Source organism: Carcharodon carcharias, chromosome 7 (genome assembly GCF_017639515.1).
Source record: "Carcharodon carcharias isolate sCarCar2 chromosome 7, sCarCar2.pri, whole genome shotgun sequence".
NCBI lineage: Eukaryota > Metazoa > Chordata > Chondrichthyes > Lamniformes > Lamnidae > Carcharodon > Carcharodon carcharias.
In genome coordinates this window covers 16,276,750-16,302,577 of record NC_054473.1, presented here as the reverse complement: position 1 = coordinate 16,302,577, position 25,828 = coordinate 16,276,750, and the positions used below count along the sequence as shown (strand labels likewise).

General features: G+C 40.4%; 1 protein-coding gene across 1 annotated transcript; it reads right to left on the bottom strand.

The window, feature by feature from the left end:
* emc3 (ER membrane protein complex subunit 3) lies at window positions 1–24,306 on the bottom strand. The gene is made up of 8 exons (XM_041191308.1): window positions 24,124–24,306; window positions 14,433–14,490; window positions 12,927–13,020; window positions 10,622–10,726; window positions 9,166–9,247; window positions 7,002–7,081; window positions 2,531–2,613; window positions 1–845 (listed from the first exon to the last, which is right to left on the bottom strand). Exons 1-8 carry the CDS (start codon window positions 24,276–24,278, stop codon window positions 717–719), a joined length of 786 nt encoding a protein of 261 aa, XP_041047242.1. The 5' UTR covers window positions 24,279–24,306; the 3' UTR covers window positions 1–716.
* Window positions 24,307–25,828: the final 1,522 nt, after the last annotated feature.

The following is a 25,828-nucleotide window of genomic DNA, read 5'->3' as shown; positions in this document are numbered from 1 at the left end:
AAATCTTAACTGGTTTTTATTTAAGGTAAAAACAATTATGTTGGATTAATTGGGGCTGTTTATGATGGACACAGAATAGGTTCCTATCCACCAGAGATAGCCCAACCGTGTATTATGTAACCTACACTTGTAACTTTTCGCTAAATCAAGCAAGAATTCAACACATCATTCAAAGAAATTAACCTCAAATTAAGCTATTTACTCCCATTGCCATCGCATTAATAATACAGAAGGAAAATAACAACTTGATAGATGCCTACAGACAAAACATACAGTTCACTTCTGAACTCTTGACCAATGCAGGATTAACTTAATAGAACATACTGCAACAGGTGTTATCCAAAAGAAACATTGAACTAGATGGGAACAGTATAATGTTAACAGTAAATAATGTAATAGTAAAGTACATTTGGTCATAGACACAATGGACTTCTAAGTAGCTTGCACTTTTATGGATGAATGAGTGAATTCTTATGGTGCTGGAATGAACAACATAATTTATTCGTGTCTAGTATCTATACGAGATACTGATTTACACTGAACTTCCAAAGTCACAGTAAAATATCAAATTAGTGGTTTGTGTAACTTGAAGCCGTAACAAACATTTCTAATGCTTTCAAACAAATTTTTAAGACTCCAGGAGAAATGTTATTCTTACTACAAACACGAGTTAAGGTAGCAGGAGGTTATGATTGGGGACCACCGATTAGGATGCTTCAGAACATCGATGTTTCAATTTCTTTGCTGAACATCCCTTCAAAATTAAGGTCCTTGGCCATGAGTTCCTCTTCAACTTCTTCTAAAGCCCACTGATGATCTGTGATTTCCAAAGCTTCCCATTCAGCCTACAGGATAAAAAAAAACAGGAGGCACATATTATTGAGTATTAATTCCACCCCCCCCACCCCCCCACTTTAACTTTGCATTGCTAATTGCCTAGTTTATTCTAACTTGTGTTCAAGCTTTCTTCACTCTTCAGTTTTCCCCATTCTCTCTTTAAAATGCTCATTCATACTAGTGCACTCGAATGCCTACAGACTACTTTTGGCCATCCTTCATGTACAAGTTAATGCTGGCATGCTGCTTGAATACAGAGAACATCAAAGCTTCTTGCCCATCCATGCACACTTTTTAGCAAAAGTAATTTGATGGTAATCAGGAACAGGAGGTTAAATGTAGCTTCCCCCAACTGTTAGCATGGCGGAGAACAACTAACTTTGCACAGACTAGGGATCATTCCTGAAACTGTCTTGATGGCTCCATGTGGTGCATTTCAACATGAGATCACAGAACCTCTCAGTGCAAAAGAGGCCCTTCGGCCCATCAAGTCTGCACCGACACATGAGAAACACCTGACCTACCTACCTAATCACATTTACCCGCACTTGGCCCATAGGCTTGGATGTTATGAAGTGCCAAGTGCTCATTCAGGTACTTTTTAAAGGATGTGAGGCAACCTGCCTTCACTCTCCCAGGCAGCGCATTCCAGACCATCACCACCCTCTGGGTAAAAAAGTTTTTCCTCACATCCCCCCTAAACTTCCTGCCCCTCACCTTGAACTTATGTCCCCTTGTGACTGACCCTTCAACTATGGGGAACAGCTGCTCCCTATCCACCCTGTCCATGCCCCTCAATCTTGTACATCTTGATCAGGTCGCCCCTCAGTCTTCTCTACTCCAACGAAAATAACCCAAGTCTATCCAACCTCTCTTCATAACTTAAATGTTTCATCCCAGGCAACATCCTGGTGAATCTCCTCTGCACCCTCTCCAGTTCAGTCACATCCTTCCTATAATGTGGCAACCAGAACTGCACATAATACTCCAGCTGTGGCCTCACCAAGGTTCTATACAACTCCAACATGACCTTCCTACTTTTGTAATCTATGCTTCGATTGATAAAGAACAAGTCCAATAATTTTGCTTCAGTGATAACTTGCAACTTTGGGGAGTGTCAAACTCCACAGAATAGATTTTAGGCACGTTCTAGGAAGAATGCTTTACTTACTGAAAGCCCTGTGCCCGAAATCATTGTCTTACAAAAACTTCTATTCCTTTCCTGCCACAAATGCTATAATTCACATACCATTTTTGTCACAACTAGTGAAGTTTCAATTTTGTACCATCATCTCTCCAAAGGTTATGGCTTAATAGGGCACACATGTTTGTGCACTCGGGAAATGCAAAACGATTGCCAAGACAATCTTTGCAGAAGGAGATCACCTCAGCCCATTCTAAAAGTTCCCACGACTGAACATACCATTTGATGCCGGTAACAAATCAATTCACTGCCACAGCTCAATGCTAGATACATCAGAATAAAGTTATGCACAAAGCACTTCTGAACAAAAAAAACTAACATTTTACATTTTGTTATTTTTCCAGTGAAGGACCACCATCTCCTCCTCCTAGATTCAACCCAATACCAAAGTGGCAGTGAACTAAGCTCAGGATTACTGATCAAGAGTCAATTGTGGGATATTTCCCATGGTATAGAATACATTATTAAAATATATGTAAAACAGCATACCTTAAAAGCCTTATTTGTATCAGGAGGCATTGCCATTGCAGCACCTGTCATCTGTTCTTGCATAATGCGAGACTGGTCTGCAGCTACAAAGAATAAGAGGTAAAATGGATCATTTGAATTCATTGGATTCGATATCAAAGTGTAAAAAAAGACTAAACCACTTAAAAGGTCTGATAAGGGCAAGTTTGAGTTTTGCCCCATTCATTCCAGAGGCATGGACACAAATATAGCGAATTGTTCTATACAAATATGGTGTATTTTTAATGTGCAGTGAACTCCTTAATAAATAAGATGCTTTCAAAGTCAAATTATTTCTTGCAACAAAAAGCTCTCTAAAACTGGTAATTTATGTAAGTAAACAGATTAGCCCTCTTTAAAAATAAAAGAAATTCTTATTAAATTATCAACCCACATCCCCAAGTACATTCAGAGTATAAATAGAAAAGACTGTTGGTCTTTAACACACACCATTAAACAACAATGACTTACACCCAAACCCAAAGTTGTATGTCCACCCTTCCAAATAATTTGTTGTTGAAACAGTTGAACAGAAACATAAAACTGCTGTTCTACAGTTTACAAGCTGCTTTATTACTTTCCCTGCTGGTGCCAATCGGTCATAACCCTCAACCCATCACTTCTTGCCAGATGGGAGGGTGAATAATTTGTTAATGCCAACTGTTGATGCAAGGCACCATTGCTTGTTGACCCAGCCACAAACTTTCCATCTCATGTTCCACATCCAGAATGTGAAAGATTTTAAGATTAGAAATTCATCATTTATCAAATACACATTTACAACTCTGCAGCTAACAGTTATGCCACTATTTTATAATATTCTTATTGATATGGTTAAAATCATTGGTTATAAAACCAAATTATCTTTCTCCACCCCCTCCCTCCAATTTTATCCCTTCAAGCCACTGATTTAGGTTGTTTGAGTATGCCAGTAACAAACTGGCACTTCAAAATGCTGGCTATTTTATCATGATCTTGTTCTCACAATATCCACATACTTTCCAGATGGAACCCTGCCTGATTTTTCCTTTAGAGTTGTTGATGTTGATTAATACAACTGCTGCCAACCTAGATCAGCAAACTCAGAGGTCAAAACTAAGCCACAACAGGAGCAATATTAAAAGGCATGTAGCCAGGGCATCTACCTGCCCCTCTTCATTCCAAATTGGGCTCATGGAAGAGGCGCCGGGGGGTGGTGCACAAGAAGAAAGAAAACATCGTCATCACTTCCAGCTGGACATTACAGCCAGAGTACTGTTCTCCCATGCAGTAGATCACATTAAGTTTCCAGATGTTCTGAACTAAATATGATCTTTGTAGGATTTACTTAGATCATATCCAAATGTACTAAGTGCACAGAATCATCAGCTTGACTCATGCATCAAATTACTAACTCCTTTCTTCACCCTGAAAACAGGAGATAACACAGCTATTTATATCAGCAGGGTATATATTCATTCCAACTCAAAAAGGTCAAAAGTTGAGTTTTTATTGATATTCAATCTGAGCAAATAATTGCTGCACTTTTAACTATTAAGAAATTCAATTCTAATTTCAACCTAATTTCGAAGTATTATCTCTCAATAGAACAACACAATGGAACAGCATTTTATTTTTGACTTGTTTAAGTTTGTGTCAAATACCTTTTTTATTCTTTCATTGGATGTAGATGACGTTGACAAAGCCAGCATTTATTGCTCATCCCCAATTGCCCTTAACTGCCCTCTGAAATGTTCAGTTCAAGAGTCAACCACATTACTGTGAGTCAGGAGTCACATGTCGGCCAGACCGAGTAAAGAAAGCAGATTTCCCTTCCTAAAGACGCTAGTGGACCAGATTCGTCTTTACAACAAAGAATGATAGTTTAACGGTTACCCTTACTGAGACTAGCTTTATATTCCAGATTTATTAATTGAATGTAAGTTCTTCCAGCAGGATTTGAGCCCATATTCCCAGAGCATTAGCCTGGGCCTCTGGATTACTAGTCCAGTGGCAGTACTGTTAAGCCACCACACCAACTCCCCTATGTAAGTACTGAATATCTTACATGGTTTTAGTCAAAAGTCCTGTTGTGTAGAAACTGAAATGTTTTAGGTGATGAGATGGAACACTGGAGCTGCAGATTTCCAAGTATGCCTTGAATCTTTATCTGTAGTTTTTCACTGCACTCAAATGTTAAAATTATGATCAAACTAAAACATGGAAGGGGAAAGGCTGAATATTGGGTCATTCAAAACACCAGAGGCTGCTTCTGCTGTTTATACCATCTAACCACCTAATTCAATTACAGACTGGTAATTATTCCCCATTATCCAGTTTGCCTCTTGTAGGGGGGTGGGTGGGTGGGTGGGCAAAATATGTGTCAGTAGGAAATAGAACTTTGTAGCTTCTGAGCTTATGAAGTTCAACCTCTGGGACAAATGCCACAGAGATTCAAAGTGGAATCACCTACTCCAGATTCCGAATTCTTCCTCCCACATATTCAGGTTAACAAATCACTCCACTGATACAGCATAATATGTATTTTTCTTGTGCAGAGGTCAGGGAATTATCGTGAGATTAGCAATTCAGCATGCATAACCTCATCCTTGACTACCTAGGCATTTTAGTTTCCTTTCAGTCTTATTCATGCCATAAAGTTTTCAACAAAAATAATTAGCATCATTAGGACACCTGCATCTTCAATGCTCAACTGCACTTTGGGCAAAAAGCAAAATACCACAGTTCCTGGAAATCTGAAATAAAAACAGGAAATGCTGGAAAGTCTCAGCAGGTCTGGCAGCATCTGTGTAGAGAAAAAGAAAAAGAGTTCACGTTTCAAGTCCGTATGACACTTCAGTGCTCTAGAGAAGAGTCATATGGACTTGAAACGTGAACTCTGTTTCTCTCTCCACAGATGCTGCTGGACTTCAGTTTTTCCAGCATTTTGTTTTTACGCCCTTTAGGTGAGATATTCATGCTATTATTTGAAGAGAGTTCACTTGATATTTTGGCTAGTAGTAACTCATTAATCCAAACAACCAAATACAGATTCATTAGCGATTTAGTTTGCGAGACCTGACTATGCACAAAACAGTCACTGTGTTTGGCCTGCATGACACACCCAAGCAGTTACTTATAGGCGAAAGGTTTTGGAACATTTTTAAAAGATGTGTTGATATGCTGTATAAATACAAACTTCTATCTTCTGTGCTTGCTTTCAATTTTTTTTTAAAACAAATATATGCAAAGGATTACTGACTTTTTTGAAATAAAATACCAACAACTATACATCTTTCTCTTCCTTCTCACTTTGAAATGTTTTGGTACAAGCCTTGCTGAATGTGCACTGAAACTAGGGAACACCTGCCAGATTCAGTTTCCATAAGATGTTGGCAAAACACATTAGAGAATCCCGTTTTTCAGAGACTACCAGAGAACATGGAAAATAATTCCATAATCGCCTGGTGCACAGCTTCATAACTATATGAGTACTGCATCATGTATTTATTCAAAATAAAAAGAAAAAGCTTGCATTTAGATCTTTTCATATTCCTAATGAACCTCTTTGAAGCAGAGTGATTTATGCAAAAAAACATGGTACCTGAATAGATACAGCAAGATCCTAGGAACAGCAACTGAATGAATGACCAGTTAATTTGTTTTTGATGGTGTTGGTTGAAGGAGGAATGTTAGTTAAGACAATGGGAGAATCAATGCTTTTCTTCAAATGATGCCATTGCTTGACTAAAGGACAACAGCTAGATTGTGATACATTACTAGACAACACAACTTAGGGGTTCTGATAAGAGTCAAAGATGTCAGTTATAAGCCTTTTAGAATTCAAGTTGTGTTGGTGCCCACAGCGCAATCAAACCCAGCTGTAATTTTTGATTATCTATTCCCAGTGTTACAGTCTGGAGGGATGGATGGGTCTCTCAGGATAGTCTTTAAAACACAGTACAAGATGCGACAGAAAATCTTTTCAGATCAAATTCCTCTAATAAAGCAAAGACAATAAATTATGCATGCTTAATTTCAGACTCTTCCCCCTTCTTCCTCACCCAGATAAAACATTTTTTTTATGGATTCACCAATCACAACATTGTATTGACGAGTTGCTTTCTTTACCAATGCCATTTCGATGACCTACCTAATCCCATTTACCAGCACTTGGCTCATAGCCTTGAATGTTATGACGTGTCAAGTGCTCATCCAGGTACTTTTTAAAAGGATGTGAGGCAACTCGCCTCCACCGCCCTCCTAGGCAGTGCATTCCAGACCGTCACCGTGTGTGGATCAGCAAGGCTTACGCTTCTTTCCTTGTGGGGAAAAACGGATCACTTATTTTCCTTCACCTTTCCTGTCCTCGTCCTCATCCGCCACCGCCACCTCCACCACCACCACCCCTCCCAACACCCCTCCCAACACACTTGTACCCATCAAAACATCATGACTAAGCGATTATGTTTACCATTATCTTGTCCCAGGAGTAAGGAATACATGCTTCTGAGCCCAAACACATTCAGGAAGTACCACGATGCAGAACTCACCCTAAGTAAAAACAAAAAACAATGTAATATTAGTTTGAAAGGAATAAAAAAAAATGTTAGAAGTAAACATGACAATACTCCTCCACTCTTAACTCCGTATAAGTGAAAGTTGCCGTAGTTCCAGAGGACCATGGGCTGCTCTAATTAGAGAGCCATGACTGGTGGTGACTTTAACCCCAGGGTCACCACACCTCAGGCGAAGGGCAAGGTTGAGAAGGCAGGGCCTTCATGGATGATGTCAGCTGGTACAGGAACTGAATCCCGCTGTTGGCGTCACTCTGCATCACAAACCAGCCGTCCAGTCAACTGAGCTAACCGATCCCCAATGTTATATCTTGCTACGAAAGACATCCTCCTCCAGTCAAGATGCTGAATGATCAAGGATTATCAAAGCATCCGCAATTATATATTTTTCCCCCTTATAACCTGCTTCTGCATTGTGCCCCACTTAGCAGCAAAATCCTGATCAAACACATGCAGCCAAAATCAAATGACATGTCATTCATGCTTTCTGTTTATTTTCTTTTTCAAATCCACTAGATTCTTCACCTCAGGGCAGACTGTGCTCGGAATGGGCAGTAGCTGTTGGCTGTTCTATATCCGAAATCAGGCATAGTGACAATGACATTCCTGGTATGATCATGAAGCTATTCATTTTGGTGTACTTACTGCTACACTGGAGCAAGCTAATGATATTTGACAATTGAAAAACAAGTATATTGAGCCTTTATCTTTCCAGACTGTGTATAAGGACTAGAATTCTATTATAACAGGTGCACTAAGAGAGCCTATTCATTTCTGCAGAGTAATAACCTCGCCCCAATGATACTCTGTGGGTGACAACCCATAATTTGAATTTTTACATTCTGCCGACATCAAAAATATCAGTTTACAATTACATAGCACTTCTCACATAGATGAACACTGAGTAATCAAAGAAAAGGACTAGAAGGCAGAAGAGTCTAAAAGTGGAATTGAAGAGATAGATTTCGGAATCTTTAATATAAAACTCATGAGGATTTTAATGGAGTCTTGAATGACCCAATTGATCTAGTTTCCATTTAAAAATCAATAGACCTTCTGAATTTTCAGTAGACTGGAGTCTCAACAGTTTATGACTCTGACTTGCAGCCACTCTGCTTTAATGGATGTCTAAAATAGTACTGAATAAATCGAATGGCTAGCATTCAGGGAAAATTATGATCTCCTTTGATGTGTTCAATCTATTGTGAAAAGGGAGCATTTTAAAGCACTATCCTCTTGCTAGTTTATTTTTAATCTTGGTTTCACCATTAATGCCATTCCTTTCGATGATTTGCTACTCTGTCCCCAAATCTCCGCCCCCCCATTTTTAAAAGGCTTTTAAAAACTCTTTTTAGCCCCTTTAAATTTGTGACTCCTCCTCTTCTATTTCTCTTTAAAATATAATATTTTGAAAGCACTAAATTCAAGCAAAGCATTTTTAGTACTTTACAGGGAACAACAGAGGTTAATACTGAGCAAGAGAAGGCTAGAAGCAGAGAACAAGGTGCAAAAGAGAGGGATTAAGGGAGAGGATTGTAGAAGTTAAAGGCACAGGTGAAGTAATGTCTACAGATGATGCAGTAGGATTAATACTTTGCCAGAGAAGGTAGTATATGTGGAGATGCATAGTTGGAGGAAATTGCTGAGATAAAGTGCAGGGAGACACAGAAGGATTTGAAAATGAGGACAAAACTCAAAGTCAATAGGCTAGCTATTTTAATATTTACCTTTGGGTCCACTAATGTGGTGTATGATAATTAGATTACCCCAGAAGGTTCCATTTCTTAAATGTGATAGTGTTACTGGCTTGTTAAAAGTAACACCTGAAGGTGCAAAAAATGATTTTGTAAGTGTCAAGGTCATTCAACACAAGCAGCTTGTTTCATGCCAGGCAAGAAAAATTTAATTGATAAAATAAAGAGTAGCCTGTTATGCAAAAACATGTGCTGGTTGGCCTTCAGTGCATCACATTGGTAATATGCAGTAAAGGCACATACAGTAAAGCTTATGGACTGAATATCCTTTTCTGATTCTTGACTTTATGTGCACTTTTCAACATACCAGGAAGCATCCAGAGAGAGTAGCTCAATTCCCTGCTGTAACATAGGCTTAAAACGCAGTGTCAAAGGAAATGGAACTTTGGCTAAAGAGAAAAGAAAGTGCTTTTAGTATTTGCTAAAACATTCCACCTTCCATTTCTTGAACACGATTAAAATTTAGACACTCTAGATTTGTGTCTGTAGCATTATCTACAATTGTAGACTTCCTTTGTATTAATAAATCATAAAATGAATGCCACCAAGACGGTGCAATGGAATTAAATCAGTGCTGGGAGAACTGCATTAATTTCAACTCAACAGACAGGATAGGAAAAATATAGACTGAAGTCAAGACGATCAGAAGGATAGTGAATGTAGTCCCTTTACTAGCTCCCATAAACTAGGAGATTCTCAAAATTAATAGGGCATATAACTCCACTTTTTGTGAAGGAATGGGTGCACAGAACATAGAGCTCAAAACAAGGGGACAAAAATTACATTGGCAGGCAGTGAATAAGAAATTATATTTTGAAAGTTTTAAAACTGACGAACAATAAAAACTTGCATACATGATGGTAAAGTGGAGGCGGGTTAATGGGATTTAGGATGAAGTCACGGTACGATTTGTAGATGAGTTCAAGACATTCAAATTTAATGCACTGGAGAGTGGGTGCTAATGTTCTTTTTCCTTATTCTTTCATGTGATTTGGGTGTAGCTGGCAAGGATAGCATTTGTTGCCCATCCCTATTTGCCACCGAACTGAATGGCTTGCTCAGACATTTCAGATGGCGTTGCTGTGGGTCTGGAGTCACAGGCGGGCCAGACCAGCTAAGGATGGCCGATTTCCTTCTCTAAAGGACAGTTGTGAACAACTGATGATAGTTTCATAGCTTTTCAATTGCAGATTTATTAAATTTAAATTCCACCAGCTCCGTGGTGGGATTTGAACCCATATTCTCAGAGAATTTGCCTGGGCCCCTGGATTACTAGTCTAGTGACATAACCACTACACCACTGTCTCACTTAATGTAAGTGAGCAAGGATGAAGGTGATGGGGTAAGTAGGACTTTGTGTGGGATAAGGCACAGGCAAGTTGAGTTTAGGATCAGTTATGAGTTTATGGAGGGTGGAGATGGAACACCAGCAAACACATTACAGAAATTAAGTCCAGAGGCGACAAAAACATAGATAAGGATTTCAGTGCTGGAGTCTAAACAATAGGCAGATAATATTATAGAAGTTGAAATAAGTGGTCGTAGTGATTGCACGTTTGCTGGGTCAAGTGATGCAGTCATTACAAAGGAATGGAATTTTATAGCTTGTCTTCCCAATGCTCAGATGGAGGAGATTTTCTTAGTAACATTAGTAAAAGAGGTCACCTACATGCAGTTGATGTCCAAAACATAAAAATCAGTTTACATACAGTTTTTTTAAACAATTAGTTTCAGCTTCCACTCTTCTACAGTGTATTACTTACTGGTAACAAAACCAGAGAAGGTCCAGTTAATCCAGCCACCAATGAGGATCATGGGAAGTACATTAGTCACATTGCCTTTCATCATATCCATCACCATAGTGGGGTCTGAAAATATGAAATTGGAAAGTCACTAGGTTTCAGTCTCATCTTTATCATAAGCATTGCAAGAAGTCTTGCTTAGGCACCATTTCTATCCTATTTATTAGCCATGCTGCGACCTTAAATCAACAAGTCACCCATGTTAAGCAGCAAATTGCTTTCCCTTATGATACAAAAATAGGAAAAGAAAGCAAGCCAGATTTTAAATTCCTATCTGATGCACCAGTCTTTGGTTGAAAGAAGCAGATAAATGTTCTCAGGTATTTTCCTAATTTCAACCAGTTACCTGGAGGTGCATATAATCATACTGGGTTAATTCATACTCAGATTTTGTAATTTCTGGCAGCTGAGGGTGGGAGCTGAAGAAAGAGAACAAACATATCCTACATTAACTTTTTATTTCTCCATCTCTTTCAACAGACCAGCTAAAATGGAGAAAACAATGGGTATGAATCAACATTCTACAATTTCACATCAAGACTTCAACATAAAAATCTTGGCTGATATTCCAGTGCAGTACTGAAGGAATTCTACAGTCTTTCACATGAGACATTAAACTAAGGCCTCATCTGCTCTCTCAAGAGGGCTCAAAAGATTCCACAGCACCATTTTGAATAGGAGCAGGGGAGTTATTCCTGTGTCCTGACCAATATTTATCTGACAATCAGCATCGCTCAAAACAAATGATCTGGTCATTATCACACTACAGTTTGTGGGACCTTGCTGTGCACAAATTGGTTGCTGCGTTTCCTACATTTCAGCTGTGACTACACTTCAAAAGTACTTCGTTGGCTGTAAAGCCCATTGTGACATCTGGAGTCCATGAATGGTGCTATACAAATGCAATTTTTAAAAAAGTCTTTATTACAATGTGATAGTACATAACATGCTGCAATCTCCCCCATTAAGAGTCCACATTTTTATCAGTTGTAATATGCTACTGAAAACAAACAAACAGGTCTTGTATTTTCCCCCTGCCAACAGAAGAACACTGCACATCTGGAGAAGATGGGAGGGACCTCCATCACTCCCTGCTAAAACAAATGTTTGTTCACAAATCATAGAGATTCTTTCTCTGCAGTCATTATACCTGAAGGCAACAACTTCATCTTGCAGCTGAAAGGTGCAGATTGAAAATAAATTTCCTGCGCATATTCCCAACTAACAACTAATGTGCCAAGAGATTACTTTCTGTAAGTGTTATGTTTGACCATTTGGATACACGTATAATTATCAGTCTCTTACAACTGCACATTTTACATTTTTAGTTCTGTAACTTGATGGCAGACTGCCCAGGAAAAGAAATCTTACACAGAACTCTACACGGTATATCACTGTGGAATTCCTCTCTTGTGACTTTATGAATCGGGGTTTAACAAAGACAGGAAATGTTGGAAATATAAAGTAGGTCCATCAGCATCTGAAGAGAAAAATATAGGTTGAATACATTAGGTGTAGCCTTCTTGAAAGAATCGCATCTGCATTCAAAATCTTTCAAAATGCACATGGACCTGCTGCCCAAAAATTCAGGTTTTTTCTCACTCCTATAGGTAAAAAAAAAATCAGCATGATTTAGGTAAAAGTCCCGATGCATCATCACCACAAACTGGTGAGATACAGATCATCTCCAAAGGGCAATGGAATGATGGAAATGTGCGCTGCAATACCACTGCAAGTTTCAAAAGGACGTAGATTAGAAGGCATGACAACCTGACAACTTGACTTAAAATGCTTTCAGATTCTTCAACCAAATAATCCACGGCTATTTTTTGCATGTACATCGTTAGTAAGAGCTTGCAGTTATATAATGCCTTGGGATACTCCAAAGCACTTTATAATCACTGGATCTCAAGTGCAGTCATCATTGTTATCTAGGAGCTAATCTACTTGCATCAAGGTTCCACAAACTGAAATGAGATAAATGGCCAAAGAATCTATTGTTTGGTTTTCTGTTCTGTTGAAGGGTCATGAGGACTCGAAACGTCAACTCTTTTCTTCTCCGCCGATGCTGCCAGACCTGCTGAGTTTTTCCAGGTAATTCTGTTTTTGTTTATTGTTTGGTGATGTCGGTTGAAGTACCAGGAGGACACCACTGCTCTTTTTCAAACAGTTCCACAGGATCTTTTAAGTTCACCTCAGTTTGGACCTCATGTGAAGGAGACTATATATCCTCTACACAACCTATAAGAGGAGACAGACACATTACCAGTCATGGGAGAGGGTGGAACGACTTTTCTTTTGGTCTTCTTGAAAAATCCATCATCTGGGTTGTTGAAATAATATTTCCGTGTTAGGAAGGACTGGAATATTACAAATAGGGAACCAGATCAAAATGAATAGAATTTAGAATTTAAATACAAGAGAAAAGAAAAACATTGTTAGTTAGAAATACACAGAATAAATCCAATCTACATAAAAACTTTAAGACAATATCAAGACATCTGGCTTTGATCTAGATCTGGCACTATGGAAAGCAAAACTTTTTTTAAAAATCAATTGGCCAAGTTCCCAATTTCACCTGAGCTATTCGGGAAAGACTCCACAAAGGTGCTTATCCAGTTTTGGGGGAATGTGAACACGCAGGGTACCCATAACACATTTTGAGCATCTTCCAGTGGCCAACCAAAGCTCAGTGCTTGTCAGAAAGAATGACCAGGTCACCCACACGCCTTACCAGGCAGGAAGCACAAGTGAGTCTCTAGTTTTTGTGGCTTTGCTTGTTATTCAGTCAGTACAGCCCCCTTTTTTATTCATTCATGGGATATGGGCATCACAGGCTAGGCCAGCATTTATTGCCCATCCCTAAATGCCCTCTGAACAAGGGCAGTTAAATGTCAACAATGTTGCTGTGTGTCTGGAGTCACATGTAGGTCAACATTAGTGAACCAGATGGGTTTTTACAATAATCGCAATGGTTTTGCGGACATCAGAAGACTTTTATTGAAATGGTTGGATTTGAACCCAGGTCCCCACAGCATTACCCTGGGTGTCTGAAATACTACTCCAGTGAGAATGCCACTATGCCACCACCTCCCTGTTGAGGATGTGCTCGTATGGACATGAGGTTTGGCTTTGATCTTTTCAAAAGGCTCTTTGCATGCTGCAGCCATTATATTAAAAAATGCCAAGAATCCTCGCTGGGTTAGTATATGTCCACAATGGGCCTCAGCTCATTGAGATGAGAATGACGAGAGTTCTTGCTCCTAATGGGCAACTTTTTACCTCTGCTGCAAGTTCATATGTTTGGATGTCTAGTGGGAACAATATGATGCTTAGCTGCAGTCAAACAGCCTGTCAATGTTCAATATCCATATTAAGAATGACAACTTAGGCGAGTTACTGGAGTGCAGAACCATATCTCAGCACAAATCACTATATTCAGAGGATATTACAGATGACAATGCCACTATAAATTTCAGAATAGCATCTGAAAAACCGAAGCAGTTATATTGGGCCCCTCTAATTCTCCTCCTAGTAATGGATCAAGAACTTGGGAGGAATAAGCCAGATGCCCACCCTCCACACAGCAGAATATACATGATTCATAAAATAAAATCAGGTAGGTTAAGTCAACAGTCTGTCATGTGCTTTGTGCCCCTCAACTTAACAATGAACTAAATGACTCAAAAATCACACATTAGTTGAGCATTAATCTTCATGTCCAAGGGCTGAAAAATTACTTTTTGGACCAAGGGGAGCAGTTAAGAGTTACCTGTTTTGGAATATATCTGCCATTTTCTCTCAGAATCCTACTTCTGATCAGAACTTGACTGCAAAAAGAAAACAAATAAATTATATTTTAATAGGCTACACATTAAATGTAAGGGAATTGAAGCTTTGCCAGATAGGTTAAAATATCAACATTTGCACCAATTTGGTAACCTTCTTCCAAAACGTCATGGACTTAACGCACAGGAGTGTCAGCACAGTATTTCAGTTAATTACTAATGTATTTCAAAAGTTATTTCTCTTTTTTTAAAAAAAAGCAAAGCAATTTGATGACAGCATTAGATGTGACTGCAGCAGGCAAAGGGTACACACTAGAAAATAATGGTGTGTATAAAAAGAAATTACAGAGATTGGTTTTGGAGGACATATCATGGATCAAGAGACCAATAGGCTTGCTACAAGAGTGGAGTTAATTTCCATGATCAAATCAGCTATACAGCCTATTAACTTTCTTGTACTGCAATACTAATTCTTCTCAGTTGGCACAGGCTCCATCCCTTGGTTATTCTGTGCTACTTTTGCACTACATCTTACAGCCTTACTGATGGAATCACAGAATTGTTACACTGCAGGAGGCCATTTGGCCCATCATGTCCACACCAGCTCTTCAAAAGAGCATTATGACTCAGTGCCATTCTCCTGCCTTTTCCCTGTAGCCCTGCGCATTGTTTCTATTTAAATAATCATCCAATGCCCTCTTGAATGTCTCCATTGAAGCTGCCTCCACTACACTTCCAGGCAGTGCATTCTAGACCTGAACCACTCGCTGTGTGAAGAAGCTTTTTCTCACATCACATTTGCTTCTTTTGCAGATCACTTTAAATCTGTGCCCTGTCGTTCTTGATCCTTTTATGAGTGGGAACAGTTTCCCCCTATTTACTCTGTCCAGTCCCCTCATGATTTTGAGCACCCTCTGTTAAATCTCCTCTTAGCCTTCTCCTCTCCAAGGAGAGCAGCCCCAACTTTTCCAATCTATCTTCTTAACTGAAGTTTCTCATCCCTGGATTTTTGTAAGTCTCTTCTGCACTCTCCAATATGTTCATATCCTTCCTAAGGTGTGGCACCCAGAACTGTACACAATACTCCAGCTGAGGTCCAAACAGTATCCTATACAAGTTCAGCATAACCTCTTTGCTCTTGTACTCTATCCCCCTATTAATAAAGCCCAGGATACTTTATGCTTTATTAAATGCTCTCTCTACCTGCCCTGCCACCTTTAATGACTTTTGTACATATACACACAGGTCCTGCTGCTCCTGAACACCCTTTAGAGCTGTATCTCTTATTTTATATTGTTCTTCATGCCAAAATGAATCACCTCACACTTCTCCATTGAACTTCATCTGCCATCTATCTGCCCACTCCATCTCTCCTTTTGAAGTTCTACACTGTCCTCCTTACAGTTCACAATACTTCCAAATTCTGTATCATGGCTAATGGACTTTGAAACTGCTCCCTACACACCAAGATCTAGATCATTAATATATACCAGGAAAAGCAAGGGTCCCAATACCAGCCCCAGTGGAAGTCCACTACAGACTTCCTCCAGCCTGAAAAATATCCATTAACCATTGCTCACTGTTTCCTAATACTCAGCCAATTTTGTGTCCACGTTGCTACCGTTCCTTTTATTCCATGAGCTACAACTTTTCTCACAGTGCGGCACTGTATCAAATTCCTTATGGAAGTCCATGTAGACCATATCAACAGCATTACCCTCATCTGTCACCACTTCAAAAAACTCCAACAAGTAAGTTAAACATGGTTTTCGCTTAAGAAATCCATGCTGGCTTTTCCTAATCAATCCACATTCTTCCATGTAACTATTAATTCTAACCTGAATAATTGTTTCTCGAAGCTTTCCACTACTGAAGTTAAACTGACTGGTCTGTAATTGCTGGGCTTATCCTAATCTTTTCTTGAAAAAGAGCGTAATGTTTAAAATTCTCTAGTCCTCTGGCACCTCCCCTGAGTCTAGGGAAGACCGAAAGATTATGACCAGTGCCCCTGCAATTTCCACTCTCACTTCCTTCAATATCCATGGATGCATCTCATCCGGAATTATCCTAAGCCTCCACAGGATTTTCTTCAATGAATTGCAGTAGCACTTCAACATCGAATCTCGTTTCAAGCTTTGACTATTAAGTTAACTTATTTTAAAAAAAAAACAAGAAAATAAACCAGAGCACTATCCTCATTGGCTCTTGAAAAGAAAGCAAATGCTCACTCTCTCCGGAAGTAATTACCACCAGAAGACCTGAAAGATGAATTTATCCCTTTTCTCCACAGATGGTGATAAAATCATGTTTCCACCATTTTTCTCTCTCCTTACGCCCCAGATTTTCAGCACCTGCAGTACCTTTTGCCCAAACTGACTGAGTAAGAACAGAAAGTGCTAGAAATACCCAGCAGGTCTGGCGGCAACTGTGAGAGAGAAACAGTTAATGTTTCAGGTCTGTGAGCTTTCATTGAACTGCAGTGTTTTGCTTTTGGCTCTCTATCTAGCTGAGCGTGTTTAATAATTTGGCTTAATGCAAAAGAGGTATCCTCCTTCCTTTTCACCTGAGACTACGAAGTATTGGGCTGATCTCTTTCGTTCTGCCTTCCCAGCCTCATGGTATTATTGTGGCAGGAGTGGAAACAGGCCCTTTACTGGTCATTAGTTGGCCAGTAGGTCTAAGAGTAGGCAGGCTGGCTAATACCTTACCTGTACACCATATTATGGGGAACAGTTTGGGGATGGGCAAGCCATGCTGATTCTTTGTAGAGCAATCCAGTCAGTCCCATTCCCCTGCATTTTCCCCATAGGCTTGCAAGTTTATTTCCCTCAAGTACCCATCCAATTACCTTTTGAAATCATTGATCTCCACTTCCCCACCCTTGTCAGCAGCAATTCCAGTTCATTAACACTTGCTGCATTAAAAAACAACTTTTTCTCATAACCCCCCTGTATCTCTTGCCCAAGCCTTAAATCTGTGCCCTTTAGCCCTTGTTCCATCAGCTAATGGGAACAGATTTTCTTTGTCTACCATATCTAAACTTGTCATAATCTTATACACATCTATCAAATCTCACCTAAATCTCCTCTGCACAAAGGAGTGCAATCCCAGCTTCTCCAAGCTAACTGCAAATGCCATTCTTTTGCTGCTCACAGCCAATCTTTTATACTTAACCCTCAAAACCTTTAATTTTGAAAACTCTCATTAATACCCTCTGCTGCAGTAAAAAAATTCCAGTTTTACAAGTCTCTTTACATAATTGCAACCGTTAATTCCCTGTACAATCCTAATGCATCACTGCCAAATCCATTCCAAACCTTTTATTAATCGAGTAGTCAGGAATGCACACAATATTAAAAATTTAACCTATTGAATCGCTTCTACAAATTCAACATCACTGCCATGTTTTTATATTCAATGTCTAATTTCTATGTGTAAAACTCAATCTTGTTTGTCTAAACAAAAAGCACAAGCCCCAGTACAAATACATGGATCACACTATTGTCCCATCCTACCAATCAAATCACACCCACCTTATCCCTGCTCTTTGTCTGCACACCCACCTTTTCTTTTAACGTAGCTATATCCCCTTCAATACCACGGTCAGCACTTTCAACACTGACAAGAGAAGCACCGAATTGGTTGCCCGTTACACACCTCATACAATTTTCCTTTCTGTTGACTCAAGCTGATCTGATACCACCAGTTTTGGGCTTCCACCAAGGCTGAATGCTTTGCCCATGTTATGAAAATTAAGAAAGAAGTCTCTTATGTGGCAATAAAGCAAATACAAGTATCTATAACATTACCACAGATGCAATCAGGCCATTAAATAGTCAGTGTTGGGGACTGAATACCACTATGTTAAATCCCAATTATGGAAAAGAAAAACACAAATTACTTTGAACAAAATCAAATCAAGGTCCAGCTATGTACTGAGGTGAAAGTGCCAAAGTGATCTGATTCTTCAGAGGTCACATGAAAGGGTCTGAATGTTTTAATCTGACTGATATTAAAAATCTCATGGTAATATCACAAGAGAAGTAGGAAGTTGCCCCGGTGGACAAAATCAGACAGATCAAATAATCATTCATATCATTGTTGTTTGTGGGACTTACTGTTCTCAAAATAACTGCTGCATCTGCTGACATAGCAGTCACTGCACCTTGGAGTAATTAATTAATTATGCAGTGCTTTGAAATACACAAGACACTAAGTACAAGTTTTTCTCCAATGTAACCTTTGTACGGAGTCACAGTACAGATGTCTTTCCATCAGTTTAATACAGATGTCATAAGCAAGGCCAGAGTGCTCATGAAACGGCTGCACAAAATAGAAGGTGATCTGAACCTCTCACAGAAACCAACAGCTGTTTTTTGGAACAGTTCAATATCAGACCAAGGCAGCGGTAAAGTATTTTGACTAATGTTGAGATCCTATTGACAACCCAAATTTAAAGAGAGTTCTGTAGATGCGCGCGCGCGCACAGAGGTAACAAGGCAAAGCAATTTGAGAAGAAAGTCTCAAAGGAAAGGACCATTATAGCTGAAAAATCAGCTTCCAGTAGTAGTAATCTTAAATCAGAGGAATGAAAGGTGCAAATTGGAATGTGTTGCTGGAAATTAATCAAATAGTGTGAATCGAGTTTGTGGAAGCACTGAGGATGAAAACCTTGGACAATGCTGAAATGTTCAAGTGATGGCAAATGCAGAGTTGGATACCACAACAACTTAAAGATCATTGGAAGAAAGGGATAGTTAGAGGTAAGATGGTGGCTTGCAAGAAATTTCTCTGAAGGGGAGGGGTTGGTTTTAAAAAGGGTGAGAGCAACAGCTGAAGCGAGGGAAAAGTTAATAATGCCCAAAGTATAGAGATAAGACAAGCCTGGATAGCAGGGTGAGCTTCATGGGCAAAGAGTCCAACAACAGTTGGTGGAGAAGAAAACAGAAAAATTGCAGGGGTAGGGGTGACTGGACCTGGTTTTGGGGTAAAGCCGAAAGGGGAGATGGTAGTGGATGCAACCTATTTTAGAAATAGATATGAGTCCCTCACATCTAGAATCATCAGCAAAGATGGAGGAAGGACACCAGGACCCCTCCCCGCAGGGGAGGAAGGTCTGTGGAAATCATCAGTGGCAGACCATAAGACATAGGAGCAGAAATTAGGCCATTCGGCCCATCGAGTCTACTCCGCCATTCAATCATGGCTGACAAGTTTCTCAACCCCATTCTCCCGCCTTCTCCCCATAACCTTTGATCCCCTTACCTATCAAGAACCCATCCATCACTGTCTTAAATACACTCAATGACCTGGCCTCCACAGCTTTCTGTGGCAATGAATTCCATAGATTCACCACTCTCTGGCTAAAGAAGTTTCTTCTCATCTCTGTTCTAAAATGTCTTCCCTTTCCTGAGGCTGTGCCCTTGGGTCTTAGTTTCTCCTACTAATGGAAACATCTTCCCCACGTCCACTCTATCCGGGCCTTTCAATATTCTGTAAGTTTCAATCAGATCCCCCCTCATCCTTCTAAACTCCATCGAGTATAGACCCAGAGTCCTCAAACATTCCTCATATGTTAAGCCTTTCATTCCTGGGATCGTTCTTGTGAACCTCCTCTGGACCCTCTCCAGGGCCAGCACATCCTTCCTGAGATACGGGGCCCAAAATTGCTCACAATATTCTAAATGTGGTCTGATCAGAGCCTTATAAAGCCTCAGCAACACATCCCTGCTTTTATAATAACCTGCAAGTTAACCTTAAGAAAATCCTGGACTAGGACTCCCAAGTCCCTTTGCACTCCAGATTTCTGAATTCTCTCCCCATTTAGAAAATAGTCTATGCCTCTATTCTTCCTACCAAAGTGCATGACCTCACACTTGCCCACGTTGTATTCCATCTGCCACTTCTTTGCCCATTCTCTTAACCTGTCCAAATCCTTCTGCAGCCTCCCCGCCTCCTCAACACCAGCTGTCTCTCCACCTATCTTTGTATCATCTGCAAACTTAGCCAGGATGCCTTCAGTTCCTTCATCTAGATCATTAACGTATAAAGTGAAAAGTTGTGGTCCCAGCACTGACCTCTGCGGAACTCCACTAGTCATCGGCCGCCATCCTGAGAAGGACCCCCTTATCCCCACTCTGCCTCCTGCCAGACAGCCAATCTTCTATCCATGCTAGTATCTTGCCTCTAATGCCATGGGCTCTTATCTTACTGAGCAGCCTGTGCGGCACCTTGTCAAAGGCTTTCTGGAAGTCCCAGTAGATAACATCCATTGGCTCTCCTTTGTCTAACCTACTCGTTACCTCCTCAAAGAATTCTAACAGATTCGTCAGGCATGACCTCCCGTTGATGAAACCATGCTGATTTTGCCCGATTTTACCATGCACTTCCAAGTATTCTGAAATCTCATCCTTAATAATGGACTCTAAAATCTTACCAACAACCGAGGTCAGGCTAATCGACCTGTAATTTCCCATCTTTTACCTCACTCCCTTCTTAAACAGGGGGGTTACATTAGTGATTTTCCAGTCCTCTGGGACCCTCCCTGACTCCAGTGATTCCTGAAAGATCAGCAAGGTTATTATTTTCCCTCCCAGAGTACTATGGAGCAATGGATTTAGTTTTTTAAATTATTCTCTGCACAGGACATGGGCATCACTGGCGACTCCAGCATTTTTATTGTCCATTCCTAATTGTCCTTCAGAATGTGGTGGTGGGCCGCCTTCTTGAATTGCTGCAGTCCATGTGGTGTAGATACACCCACAGTGCTGTTAGGGAAGGAGTTCCAGGATTTTGACCCAACGACAGTGAAGGAACGGCGATATATTTCCAAGTCAGGATGGTGTGTGGCTTGAAGGGGAACTTGCAAGTGGTGGCATTCTCATTCATCTGCTGCTCTTGTCTTTCTAGGCAGTAGAGGTCACGGGTTTGGAAGGTGCTGTCAAAGGACTTGTGGTGAGTTGCTGCAGTGCATCTTGTAGATGAAACACACTGCTGCCACTGTACAGTGAGGGACAAAAAAACTTTATTAGCAATGGCAAACTAGATATGACAATAGACAGTTAAGATTGCTCATCCCATGTACAGGTAACAAGGAGTGGTGGGATGGTGACTGCAAAGATCTAGTAGATGGTAAAGGAATTAAAGGTAAAGGCAAAGCGATTGCTGAGTGAGTATGCCGTTTGACGGAGGTGTCAATGTCAATGCAAGTGACAGAGCAGTGGTAATGGTACAGATGAATATTTTTCTAGGGGCAAAAGACAATGCAAAGGTTAGAGGTAGGCATGGAAATGTGAGTCTTGAAAGAAATGATACAATGATTGTAGAATTACAAGTTAGGTGAAACTGGACATGAGTGGACTATGATAAGATGATATGGAGTAGAGTGATCTCAAATACAGATTTAGATGAGGAGCTTCAAAAGGGTGGGCTGATTGACGAAATTTTGGGACAAAAGAAACTGGTGAGTTTGAGGATCAGTGATAGACAATGAGAATCACGGGGGATACAACCCCCCCCACCAAAACCTTAAACCAGTTTATATTTCACTCCTCTCCTTATATTCACTCAGTTCTGTGGAAGGGTCATGAGGACTCGAAACGTCAACTCTTTTCTTCTCCGCCAATGCTGCCAGACCTGCTGAGTTTTTCCAGCTAATTCTGTTTTTGTCACAGGGAATACATTTAAGTGAGGAAAAAGTGCAAAAGCCACATGGAGATTTGGCAAGATAAGATCTACAAATGTATGTCACATGCCACCATGGTCAAAGGACAAAAGGGAATACAGGACCCGATTGAGTGGAGTAAAAGAAAAAAGTTGACTGAAAGTTGGGTTTGTGAGCAGTCAAGTCCAGTGGAGTCTAAACTTAGATGGAGAAAGGAGAGCTAAGAAGCACAGTGAATGGGATAGACAGTGGGAGAGGAGAATAAAGGAGTTCAAGTGGCTGGTCAGGGAGAGCAAGCAGCATGCCTCACAATAGGTAAAACAAAGAATGTCCAGGTTAAAAGGCCATAAGCTTGCCCTGAAGACAAAAGCTTGGTTTCACACCAAGCATTCTAGCAGGGGGAGTAACAAAAGATACATTAGGTAATGGGAGTACTGGGGTACACCACAGTTAGACAGGTAGTAGAAGCGAGACAAGTGAAAATATAACACTTGTCATACTTCTGCAGATCCCTTTTCTAAACAAAGATTTAGGTAAGCCTAATTTTAAAAGATATAGGAAAACTCCTTTTATGAAATAACAGAAAACTTGTGCGTATTGTGGTAAACTTGCATTCAATACATGTGCACAAAGATTGTGTATTTGACACTTTCTAAACAAGCTGTCAATATATGTTGGACAAGAATTTTGATAATTAAGATATATTACTATTGCAGCCAATGACACTGGGCTAGCAAACACCTGTGCTGCCAAACACGATTGCCAGGTGACTCAGAATAATAGCCACACCTCCTCAATACAATACAGGACTGAGTGGAAGCTGGGCTCGACTGCCTAAGAAATTGGGTGGTATTAATCATTAATTCAACTGGAGAATACATCAGTCCCAGTGAATCTTCCAATTGGTTACAGTGGGTGTTGTCCCTTCCAACTAAGAGAATGGTCCATTTTCTGAGTAGAAAATGTCTCAAAAGAAAGAAAATGTCTCTAAAATGATAATGAGTGTGATGCAGAGAAACACCGCAGATTTTGTGGTTAAATCAGTCATAACACAAGTTATCACTCATTAAGGTTATATACCACAGTTCAAGGACAAAATTAAACTCAATATACAACTGCATTTAGACATTAAAAGGATCTAAAAGAATTTCAGACCTTAGGGTAAGAAAGTACAAAAAACAAAGGCTTTATGCCACTAGAAATCTTGGGCCACAAGTTGTCAATTTATTTCATTCAGAATGTAAATTACACCAGTAAATTAAGTACTAAATGTATGTGTGGATTAAAACTGTGACCGATTCTTGAAAAATTAGGTCATCATTTAAAAAAAAAATTCCACGCACACAATTTAATGTGGAGCACAAACAACAAGTGCTGCTCACACAACGCGATCACAAAATTTATATGGCTATAAGGTATCTTACAAGTGGAGGGTCAGCAGAAGGAACTTTACAACTCCAGTCACTCTCAACTCTAGTTTACCTCTGTCACCAAAGCTTGTCATACACTCAAAAGTTCATCTCAGATGCAGGCTAACCTTCACCCTTCCACTGTACTCACTGTGTAGAGCTACTCTTTTCTATACAGCACCTCCCCCTCCCCCTCCCCCTTAAACTGTCCCCCATTTGCCTCTCAGGCAAAAATCAATCTGGAATAAACTGGGCTTCAATTATTGAGGATCAGGATCTTCATGGAGGTGGCCTATGGCCCAGGCTCTCTCTTGATTTCAACATCTCTCATGAAATATATGTAAAAGTATATAATATAATATTTGTGATATTTAAATGACAGAAATGAGAGAGGGCAAATTAAACACGATGTAAATAATTTAAAAACTTCAATCATTGGAACATTCAGACCAGTTCACAGGGAAGAATTAGCGCTGCAAAACCTGAAACACAGTTAAACATGAATTATTTCTGACAATCACTCCAGAGGTTCTGGGAAAGAAGATGGTCTCCATGGAGATGGGGGGGCAGGTCCTTTTTAACCGTCGAAAGTAATTTGCCTACCTGTCGGAAACCTGCTCCTCCGTGAGCTTCTTGTCGCTCTGCAGGAGAATGGAGATGTAATGCCGGATCAGACCCACAAAGAAAGTGATGAAGACGATGGGCAACACCACCCAGAGCCTGATGTTGGAATCCAAGAGCAGCTCAGGCTCCGCCATCTTCCGCCGGAAGTGACGCGTCCCCGCCCTCCCGCATAAATTAACCGTACGTAATACGTCAGACGTGGGCGTCGTGCCTACACGGAACCGAAGTTCAGGCTGCTGTCCGTCTGACAGGCCCCCACCTACCCTGGAACACTGGACTACAGATGAAAAGAGTTGACGTTTCGAGTCCTCATGACCCTTCGACAGAACTAGGTGAATCCAAGGAAGGGGTGAAATATAAGCTGGTTTAAGGGAAGGGGAGGGGAGGGGGTGTGGTTGTAGGGACAAACAAGCAGTGATAGAAGCAGATCATCAAAAGATGTCCGCAAGAATGACCTAAACCTCCCTGTCGCTTGCCATTTCAACACTCCACCCTGCTCTCTTGCCCACATGTCTGTCCTTGGCTTGCTGCATTGTTCCAGTGAAGCCCAACGCAAACTGGAGGAACAGCACCTCATCTTCCGGACTGAATATTGAGTTCAACAATTTTAGGTCTTGACCTCCCTCCTCCATTCCCATCCCCTTTCTTCCCCCTTCCTTTTGTTTTTTTCCAATAAATTATATAGATTTTTCTTTTTCCCACCTATTTCCATTATTTTTAAATCTTTTATGCTCCCCCCACCCCCACTAGAGCTATACCTTGAGTGCCCTACCATCCATTCTTAATTAGCACATTCGTTTAGATAATATCACCAAATTCGACACCTATGTGTTCTTTTGGTTCTTTTGTTCTGTTGTATGTGACATCTTTTGATGATCTGCTTCTTTCACTGCTCGTTTGTCCATACAACCACACCCCCCCCCCACTTCTCTCCCCCCACCCAACCCCCCCAACCACCTTAAACCAGCTTATATTTCACCCCTTCCTTGGATTCACCTAGTTCTGTCGAAGGGTCATGAGGACTCGAAACATCAACTCTTCTCCGCTGATGCTGCCAGACCTGCTGAGTTTTTCCAGGTATTTCTGTTTTTGTTTTGGATTTCCAGCATCCGTAGTTTTTTGTTTTTATATCTGGACTACAGATGTTTCATCATGATTTTTTTTTTAACCGTGCATTCTTTAGTTTTTAGTTGCAGACTAATCGCAAAGGGTTGTCCTCAACCGAGTCTTGCGGACTGGCACATTCCAAGGTCCAGGACTACATGCCAAAGGACACACCAAAGTTTGGGGCAGCCACTGTAGAGGCGCAATGGGGCAAGATCACTGTCTAAGGCTTTTCAGCCATAGTATACCAAGGAGCCTGAAATTAGAACCCTTCTGGCTGTATGCCTGACTTAGGAACATACAAATTAGGCCATTCGGCCTCTTGAGCCTGTTTCACCATTCAGTAAGATCATGGCTGATCTGATGGTGGCCTCAATGCCACTTTCCTGCCTACCCCCTTTACCCTTTTACTCCCATGTTAGTCAAAAATCTGTTTACCTCTGCCTTAAAAATATTCAATGACCCTGACTCTACCACTCTCCTGGAAAGAGAGTTGCACAGAATCACCATCCTCTGAGAGAAAAAAATTCTCTTTGTCCCCATCTTAAGTGGGAGACCGCTTATTTTTTACATTGCATCC